The sequence below is a fragment of the Entelurus aequoreus genome, linkage group LG10 (genome assembly GCF_033978785.1).
Source record: "Entelurus aequoreus isolate RoL-2023_Sb linkage group LG10, RoL_Eaeq_v1.1, whole genome shotgun sequence".
In the NCBI taxonomy this organism is placed as follows: Eukaryota; Metazoa; Chordata; class Actinopteri; order Syngnathiformes; family Syngnathidae; genus Entelurus; species Entelurus aequoreus.
Genome location: NC_084740.1, coordinates 54142776 through 54153366, shown reverse-complemented (window position 1 = coordinate 54153366; position 10591 = coordinate 54142776). Strand labels below are relative to the sequence as shown.

General features: G+C 40.4%; 1 protein-coding gene across 1 annotated transcript in view; it reads right to left on the bottom strand.

Moving 5' to 3' along the window:
- Window positions 1-2008: 2008 nt before the first annotated feature.
- Window positions 2009-10591, bottom strand: part of kcp (kielin cysteine rich BMP regulator) — an 80350-nt gene continuing 71767 nt past the window's right edge. The window contains exons 40-46 of the mRNA XM_062061194.1: window positions 9466-9608; window positions 9009-9181; window positions 7726-7837; window positions 7373-7474; window positions 7147-7311; window positions 2463-2763; window positions 2009-2397 (exon numbers count right to left, since the gene is read on the bottom strand). Of these exons, the coding sequence (XP_061917178.1) occupies window positions 2177-2397; window positions 2463-2763; window positions 7147-7311; window positions 7373-7474; window positions 7726-7837; window positions 9009-9181; window positions 9466-9608 (1217 nt within the window). The 3' untranslated portion in view covers window positions 2009-2176. The remainder of the gene's footprint in view (window positions 2398-2462; window positions 2764-7146; window positions 7312-7372; window positions 7475-7725; window positions 7838-9008; window positions 9182-9465; window positions 9609-10591) is intronic.

Sequence of the window (10591 nt, the reverse complement as noted above, 5' to 3'; positions counted from 1 at the left end):
AACAGGAAGCCAGTGAAGGGATTTGAGAGTTGGTGTGATGTGGTCATATTTCCGCACTCTCATCAGGATCCCAGCAGCACTATTCTGTAAGTACTGCAGCTTCTGGATGTTCTTGCTGGGGATCCCGACAAGAAGTGAGTTGCAGTATAACAGATGTTTACCTTATCCCAATAAACATCTGTTCAGCATTTTAACATAAAAAGTGTTTGATTGTGAGGCATTAAAAGCCACAAAATGCAACGGGTCCATCCGACCCACAAACGCTGGCTGAGTAACAACAATATGAATATTACACAAGGGTTATCAAGTATATGTGAAATTTTGAGGTTCTGCGGTTCCCACACAAGGTTGCAACATTGTTTGTCAACACTGTCTGCTCTCATTTTCTCGCACATTTGACCCTCTGATGTTCTGTGTACCTACACTCTGTCCTCCTCCTGTCTAGGCCTGCTGTGTGTGTGTGTGTGTGTGTGTGTGTGTGTGTGTGTGTGTGTGTGTGTGTGTGTGTGTGTGGGTGCGTGTGGTACACAGAGCATCAATTTCCACACTTCTTATATGTAATATAAATGTGTAGGGGGGGTGTATGGTGTGTGGTCATTAAATATGTATTCTGATATATGTTCTTCACAGAAAATGAGCCAAAGTCAGTGAGTCTCAGTTTGAAAAATTAATTAATTGTATCATTTTAATTTTAATAAAAAATGAAAACGGATCCCACAGACCCGAACACCACACAAGGGTTAAATAAAACTTCTGCCTGGGGTTTTAATAAAATTTTTAGGCCTACTACGCTACTGTATTTAATTTTGGTCATTATGTGACTGCGTGGTTCCCTCTGGGTACTCCGGCTTCTACCCACCTCCAAAGACATGCACCTGGGGATAGGCCCCTCCCACCTCCAAAGACATGCACCTAGGGATAGATTGATTGGCAACACTAAATTGGCCCTAGTGTGTGAAAGTTGTCTATATGCTTTGGCCCTGCAAGGTGTACACCGCCTTCCGCCCGAATGCAACTGGGATAGGCTCCAGCCACCCCCGGGACCCCGAGAGGGACAAACGGTATCACATGGATGGATGGAAGGTAGTACTTGGAGAGCCAAGTGTTTTCTGAGGTGGTACTTGGTGAAAAAAGTTTGAGAACCACTGTCATACAGTAAAGGCTGAAATGTGCTCTTGCATCACGTAGCTTGCACCACCCCCTCGGACGGACCTTTACGCGTACAGAGCGCAAATAACCCTTAAAGGCACTGCCTTTGCGTGCCGGCCCAGTCACATAATATCTACGGCTTTTCACACACACAAGTGAATGCAAGGCATACTTAGTCAACGGCCATACAGGTCACACTGATGGTGGGCGTATAAACAACTTTAAAACTGTTACAAATATGCGCCACAATGTGAACCCACACCAAACAAGAATGACAAACATTTGGGGAGAACATCCGCACCGTAACACAACATAAACACAACAGAACAAATGCCCAGAACCCCTTGAAGCACTAACTTTTCCGGGACGCTACAATATACACCCCAGAGCATGTCCCAAATTCCAAGCTGCTGTTTTGAGGCATGTTAAAAAAAAATTATGCACTTTGTGACTTCAATAATAAATATGGCAGTGCCATGTTGGCATTTTCTTCCATAACTTGAGTTTATTTCGTTTGGAAAACCTTGTTACATTGTTTAATGCATCCAGCGGGGCATCACAACAAAATTAGACATAATAATGTGTTAATTCCACCACTGTATAGATCAGAATCGGTTGATATCGGAATCGGTAATTAAGAGTTGGACAATATCGGAATATCGGCAAAAAAGCCATTATCGGACATCTCTCTCTCTCTCTCTCTCTCTCTATATATATATATATATATATATATATATATAGCTGTAATTCACTGGAATTAAAGTATTTCTTTTATATATATATATATATATATATATATATATATATATATATATATATATATATATATATATATATATATATATACACACCTGCCCCTCCCCCCCAGCGGGCCTTTTGGATATCTCCCTAATTCTGAGGTCTCAAGGTTGGCAAGTATGTCAGAGGGTATGCAAGCTGTGTGAAGCGAGAGCGTATTTCAGTTCAAACCGAGTGTGCATTAAAGATGGCGGCAGTGTGCGTGTTGACACGTGCATTCAGATCGCCATCAAGAGATGTTGCCGTGGATGATTTTCGGACACTTGCTGGAATGAATGCAGTAGTTGTTGTGCAGCACCAGCCCGGCGGGGCACTGGCAGCCGGGTACACAGGGCTTGAAACAGTGGCTCTCTATCACCCCTAGTGGCACAGCGGCGTTGAAGCACGTCACGGGACAAGGGGGGCCGCACTCGTCAAACACGAAGCCCCTCTCCACTGGACAGCCCACAGCTGTGGAGGACATTATCGTCTGAGCCTTAGTGGGACCTAGTCATAGTCCACCCCTCCCAACTCACCACACAGTGACGGGCTCCTCCAGCGTAGGACCACGCCGGCCTCTCGACACTGGCTGGCGTAGGCCTCCAGCGTGTCGCACAGGCACTCGTCAGTGTTGGCCCCGCAGGCGCAGAGGTCGTACACGCAGGCGGCGTACCACGCCTCGGGAGCGACCACGCGGTGACAGGGCTTGAAGGTGGCCGACTTGAGGACCTTACAGCGAGCGTTGGCACCTTTCCTGGCGTGGTAGCCCGCCTCCTTGCAAGGGTCGACGTCCTCCCCGGGGCGACACGATGAGAGTGAGTGACTTCCGTTTCTGACCTACGTTGAGAAAAATAGATTTAATCACAGGATTAGTTCCTGGTTCGATCCCCAGCTTCTACCACCCTGGTCACGTCCGTTGTGTCCTTGAGCAAGACACTTCACCCTTGCTCCTGATGGGTGGTGGTTAGGGCCTTGCATGGCAGCTCCCGCCATCAGTGTGTGAATGTGTGTGTGAATGGGTGAATGTGGAAATAGTGTCAAAGCGCTTTGAGTACCTTGAAGGTAGAAAAGCGCTATACAAGTATAACCCATTTACCATCAATCACAGGCCACAGAAAAACTAAAGAAGAAATACAAATAGATAATTTTGTAAAAAATATTTTATTACTATTTAATTTTTTTTTGTAAGGTTAAGATTTTACGGAGCCCCTAAAGGGACATGGGGGACATTTTCTTTTAAATAATTATTTTTTATTTTTTATTTTTTTTAGACATGTATCTCGTGCGCACGAGAAACTTTATATCAAGTTATAAAAAATAAAAAAAAATTTATAATTAAAAATATATATATATTTTTTTAGACATGTATCTTGTGCGCAAGAGAAACTTTTTATAAAGTTATTAAAAATATACATACATTTTTATAATTAAAAAAAATAAAAACATTTTTTTAGACATGTATCTCGTGCGCAAGACAAAGTTTCTCGTGCGCACAAGATACATGTCTAAAAAAAACTAAATTAAATTTTTTTTATAAAAAATAAAATTTCCCCCATGTCCCTTTAGGGCAGGGGTCACCAACGCGGTGCCCGCGGGCACCAGGTAGCCCGTAAGGACCAGATGAGTAGCCCGCCGGCCTGTTCTAAAAATAGCTCAAATAGCAGCACTTACCAGTGAGCTGCCTCTATTTTTTAAATTGTATTTATTTACTAGCAAGCTGGTCTCGCTTTGCCCGACATTTTTAATTCTAAGAGAGACAAAACTCAAATAGAATTTTAAAATCCAAGAAAATATTTTAAAGACTTGGTCTTCACTTGTTTAAATAAATTCATTATTTTTTTTTTTACTTTCCTTCATATAACTTTCAGAAAGACAATTTTAGCGAAAAAATACAACCTTAAAATGATTTTAGGATTTTTAAACACATATACATTTTTACCTTTTAAATTCCTTCCTCTTCTTTCCTGACAATTTAAATCAATGTTCAAGTAAATTAATTTTTTTATTGTAAAGAATAATAAATACATTTTAATTTAATTCTTCATTTTAGCTTCTGTTTTTTCGGCGAAGAATATTTGTGAAATATTTCTTCAAACTTATTATGATTAAAATTCAAAAAAAGTATTCTGGCAAATCTAGAACATCTGTAGAATCAAATTTAAATCTTATTTCAAAGTCTTTTGAATTTCTTTTAAAATTTTTGTTCTGGAAAATCTAGAAGAAATAATGATTTGTTTTTGTTAGAAATATAGCTTGGTCCAATTTGTTATATATTCTAACAAAGTGCAGATTGGATTTTAACCTATTTAAAACATGTCATCCAAATTCTAAAATTAATCTTAATCAGGAAAATTTACAAATGATGTTCCATAAATTCTTTTTTTAATTTTTTCAAAAAGATTCGAATTAGCTAGTTTTTGTCTTCTTTTTTTTGGTTGAATTTTGAATTTTAAAGAGTCGAAATTGAAAATAAACTATGTTTCAAAATGTAATTATAATTTTTTTCATGTTTTCTCCTCTTTTAAACCATTCAATTAAGTGTAAATATCATTAATTATTAATAATAACATAGAGTTAAAGGTAAATTGAGCAAATTGGCTATTTCTGGCAATTTATTGAAGTGTGTATCAAACTGGTAGCCCTTCGCATTAATCAGTACCCAAGAAGTAGCTCTTGGTTTCAAAAAGGTTGGTGACCCCTGCTTTAGGGGCTCCGTAAGATTGTATTTATTATGTATTGTATTTTGTAATTTTATATATGAATACATATACTATATTAATTATACATTAGAGAAATCTTACAACTTACAATTTGATTCCAATTCTTGTGGGGCGGTATAGCTCAGTTGGTAGAGTAGCCGTACCAGCAACTTGAGGGTTGCAGGTTCAATCCCCGCTTCTGCCATCCTAGTCACTGCCGTTGTGTCCTTGGGCAAGACACTTTACCCACCTGCTCCCGGTGCCACCCACATTGGTTTAAATGTAACTTAGATATTGGGTTTCACAATGTAAAGCGCTTTGAGTCACTTGAGAAAAAGCGCTATATAAATGTAATTCAATTCACTTCAATTCTTGGAGTGATGCTTGGATTTAGAACCGAGTCTCCATTCAAACCGATTCTCGCAATATACTAATTGGTATAAAAATGATAATAAAACTTTTTCAAAACAGGTTGGAGTTTACAAATGGTCCTCTTGGCTACTGGCATGTTTATTTCACCTCGCACAAGATGCTGTAACCGGTGGTAAGCACGGAAATGACCTAAAAAAACCCGTCCTTTTAAAAATGTATTCTTTAAAACTTTAAATAATGAATATTTTTTTCAAAATTTGTTTTTAAAAAATGTCCTTTCTGAGCTGCCACCTTATCGTGGTAGAGGAGCTTGCGTGTCCCAATGATCCTAGGAGCTATGTTGTCCGGGGTCTTCTATGCCCCCTGGTAGGGTCTCCCAAGACAAACAGGTCCTAGGTGAGGGATCAGACAAAGAGCAGCTTGAAGACCTTTATGGAAAATAACAATCAAGGACTTAGATTTCCCTTGCCCGGACGCGGGTCACCGAGGCTCCTCTCTGGAGCCGGGCCGAGTCCATGGTTCTCGCCTGGAAAAGGGTGGAGTGCCATCTCCGGGTTGGGGAGGAGATCTTTCCCCAAGTGGAGGAGTTCAAGTACCTGGGAGTCTTGTTCATGAGTGAGGGAAGAGTGGATCGTGAGATCGACAGGCGGATCGGTGCGGCGTCTTCAGTAATGCGGACGCTGTATCGATCCGTTGTGGGGAAGAAGGAGCTGAGCCGGGAGGCAAAGCTCTCAATTTACCGGTCGATCTACGTTCCCATCCTCACCTATGGTCATGAGCTTTGGGTTATGACCGAAAGGACAAGATCACGGGTACAAGCGGTTCAAATGAGTTTCCTCCACCGGGTGGCCAGATGAGGTGGTTCGGGCATCTGGTCAGGATGCCACCCGAACGCCTCCCAAGGGAGGTGTTTAGGGCACGTCCGACCGGTAGGAGGCCACGGGGAAGACCCAGGACACGTTGGGAAGACTATGTCTCCCGGCTGGCCTGGGAACGCCTCGGGATCCCCTGGGAGGAGCTGGACGAAGTGGCTGGGGAGAGGAAAGTCTGGGCTTCTCTGCTTAGGCTGCTGCCCCCGCGACCCGACCTCCGATAAGCGGAGGAAAATGGATTGATCATGAAATGATGAATCGATTTGAAAACTAAATAAATAAGAATGGCTTTTCAGATGTGGATTGATTTCTTTTGAGGACCCCTATTATACATATTTAAATGTATTTATTTTGAAATATGTATTTTTTATATTCATACCTATTTAATGATGTATGCTGTTTACTTTAAAAATATTTTTGATAGTATATTTATATATTTTAATTGACACTTAACCAGATAAAATAAAATTATATACTGTATATATATATATATATATATATATATATATATATATATATATATATATATATATATATATATATATATATATATATATGTATATTTACCCATAGTTTTTTTATGGATTATGTACATCCATCCATCCATTTTCTACCGCTTGTCCCTTTTGGGGTCATACTGAATTTCATTATATAATCTTGACTAATCAGTTTGTTAGAAGGATTTTGTAAAAAAACCCACCAGTGCCTCCATGGAAACGCCCCCCTCTACCTCAAAGAACTACTCACCCCCAAATCCTCCACACGACACCTCCGCTCCGGACAGACTAACCTCCTCCAACCTCCGAGGACAAAGCTACGAACAATGGGGGACCGGGCTTTCTGCTCCGCCGCTCCCAGTCTGTGGAACGCTCTCCCTGACCACCTAAGGGCACCACAGACTGTGGATGCTTTTAAAAAAGGCTTAAAAACCCTTCTTTTTAAAAAAGCCTTTTTTTTTTTTAGATATATGCATACTAGTTTTAGCTATTTGGCTGTTCTAGTTTTTATTATTTGTTATTATCTTTCTATTTTTATTTTTTTTAATACACTGTAGCACTTTGAGGTTGTTTACTCAATGTAAAGTGCTTTTTTACAAATAAAATCTATTTTTATTATTATTATTAAAAAGAAAAAAAACACCAATAAAAACTTCACTCTCTCTAATCTCACTTTTTGATTTTTTGAATCCTGGTATAATTAAGTAGCATAATTAAATATGTTTTGGTGCAGATCCAGATAAAGGCGTGGAAGCAGGAATCATAAGTGTATGATTTTACCCTCCAGCTGTTTCCAAAGTCTGCTTCTGACAGGCTCATCTGTCCACTGGGCATGCGGAGGTCATCCTGGTGGTAGTTGTTAAAGTTCCCACAGAGGCCACATGTGAGACCTTTGTAGGAGCCAGGAACGCTCACTTCCAGGTGGGAACGACCGCTCCACAGTACCTTCAGATGAACACATGAATATGAATATGCGCCACTCATAAAGGGAAGTGAGACTCCAGACCTTAAGGCCGATGTTGGTGTTGAGCAGGATGGTGTTGGTTTTGCGTTCTACGTAGATGTACGGTTCTTTGAGGAACGGTAACGTCACCGCCTCATCGTTGACCTGAAGAGTCAACGATGCCATTATAATGAAAGTTAAGATACAGTGGTTAGCTGCTTTTTACACTTTAATGACAGTCCACATGCTCAAATGTTACTTTTACATTTGTCTGCATAGATCATAAAAATGCTACTTCAACATTTGCCCGTAGAGTTAATAATAATAATAATAATAATAAAGGTTTTACGAGGGAAGCAGCTTGACACTGGAACTGACATTATTTTTTTACGGACAACCTTATGAGTCCCACAAACCTTGACCAACCAATCCTGGAGAAGCTGCACTGTGACATCACCGATTAAGACGGTCACCTCTTTAGTCCACGACACACCTTTACGGCCACGGTCCTCGTTAGTCACGTGGATGCTGCAAAACATCAGTAAAAGTGTGACATAGCACCTCCTGCACTGCAAAAACTGAAATCTAAGTAAGATGAAATATGTCAAATAAGGGTGATATTTGCTTATTTTCTGTCTGATAAGATAATTCTTCTCACTAAGCAGATTTTATGTTAGAGTGTTTTACTTGTTTTAAGTGTTTTGATCCTAAATGATCTCAGTAAGATATTGCAGCTTGTTGCTGAGATTTGATGACCTATATTGAGTAAAACATGCTTGAAACTAGAATATCAACTGTTGCAAAGCTGTGTCATCAACACTCACAAGTATAAAACTACTTTTTTAAAGTAATAATTTCTTATTTCAAGCATGAAAGAGACAATTGTGTCTCATAATTAAAACAGATGACAGCCAAATTGACTTTGCTGTTTTATTTTCAATGAAACAATAGAAAACACATACTCATATAGTAGTACAGTTGGCACAGTACAGTAAACTGACAGTTAATATTTTAACATTTAACATGTGACATTTCAAACAGTTTTGAACAGAAATAGTTCATGCACATTCAAATAAATTCTTTAACATTACAATTAAAAAAATGTTGGCCGGGGGCCGGGCTGTATATATGCGCACTAATTGACTGAAAGAGCACGCACTTGGCATGATGATGTCATGTTATCCATGGAAAAATGCATTTTTAGACAATATGATTTGCCTGAGCGGCTAGGAGACCCCGAGAGTAACAAGCGGTTGCCTTGTTGCCTTTCCATTAAGAACAATAAATGAGTTTTTAGTATAAGTTTGCTGGTTTCAAGAAATGTAATGCCAAGCGCATATCATTATGTCAAGATAATGGCACTAGCAATTACTTCATTTAAGAATATTTTTCAACATATTCAGCAAAAAGGTCTCATATTAGTTTTTTCTACCAAGAAAAGTGCACTTGTTATTAGTGAGAATATACTTATTTTAGGGTATTTTTTGGGTTCATTGAGGTTAGCTAATTTTACTTGTTTTGGAAAGTCTTGACAGGCCAAATTTTCTTGTTTTATTGGCAGATAATTTTGCTTAATTCAAATAAAATATGCCTCATTTTTGTATTTTTTTTTCTTGTTTTGGAACACTGACTTTTTGCATTGTGCTGTTGCCACGGTAACCCTCCTCCTCCTCCTTCTCTTCCTCCTCCTCCTCCTCACCTGAAGTCTCCGCCTTCACAGTCCTGCGCCAGGACGTAGGTGCACGCCCCCTGAAAGTGCAGCATGCGGCCGTCGAAGGTGCGGTAATGAGGGTCGCCAAACGCGATGCAGGTGGCCGGGCGAGGGATGCAGTGAGGACAACACAAACCTGGAACAACAGCTGGCATCTCATCCTGATGGCACACACACACACACACACACACACACACACACACACACACACACACACACACACACACACACACACACACACACACACACACACACACACACACACACACACACACACACACACACACAGAGATGATGAGGATACACACCCTAGAGAGATATGAACCAATCCATTTCAGAGGTCTTCTTGTGGTGTGTTATACTGAGAGGTCTTGTATCGGGTGTGGAGCAGGTGTACCTAATGAAGTGGCCAGTGAGTGTAGTGTTTAGTGTGTTGTTCTTTTACTGTAGCACAGGTGAGTGGGGGGCAGCGTTCACTGCGACAGTGCACGTCTCCCGACACACAGGTACAGCCGGTGCACTCGTCCACCTGCCACTGTTCATCCGACTGGTACAACGTGCCCTGATGCAAACACGACACCCCGGAGTCTACAACACACACACACACACACACACACACACACACACACACACACACACACACACACACACACACACACACACACACACACACACACACATACCGTTAGATCGGTGTTTTTCAACCTTTTTTGAGCCAAGGCACATTTTTTGCGTTGAAAATATCCGAAGGCACACCACCAGCAGAAATCATTAAAAAACAAAACTAAGTTGACAGTAAAAAGTCGTCGCAATTGTTGGATATGACTTTAAAGCATAACCAAGCATGCATCACTATAGCTCTTGTCTCAAAGTAGGTGTACTGTCACCACCTGTCACATCACACCATGACTTATTTGGAGTCGTTTGCCGTTTTCTCGTGTGTAGTGTTTTACTTCTTGTCTTGCCCTCTTATTTTGGTGTCTTTTTCTCTTTTTTTGGTATTTTCCTGTAGCAGTTTCATGTCTTCCTTTGAGCAATATTTCCCGCATCTACTTTGTTTTAGCAATCAAGAATATTTCAGTTTTTGTTTACTTTGTAGCCAGTTCAGTTTCAGTTTTGTTCTGCATAGCCTTCCCTAAGCTTCAATGCCTTTTCTTAGGGACACTCACCTTTTGTTTATTTTTGGTTTAAGCATTAGACACCTTTTTACCTGCACCCTCCCTGTTTCCGACATCTACAAAGCAATTAGCTACCGGCTGCCACCTGCTGATATGGAAGAGTATTACACGGTTACTCTGCCGAGCTCTAGCCTGTCAAGACGAGGGGTTTTTCGCAGCTTACTGCGAGGATTGTTTTCCCGGGGTGCAATCGGACTATACTGGACAAGGCTTTAAGGTAGGAACATTATTTAATTATTCAAACTCAAAGTACTACAAAAAGCACTCAAGGCGAAGACAAGCTTAACGCAGGAAACAAAAGCTAAGACTTAGCATAATATAATATAATATAATATCGCTAAAATTCGTTCCATTTTGTCCACAAGCGACGCGGAGATCATTATCCATGCGTTC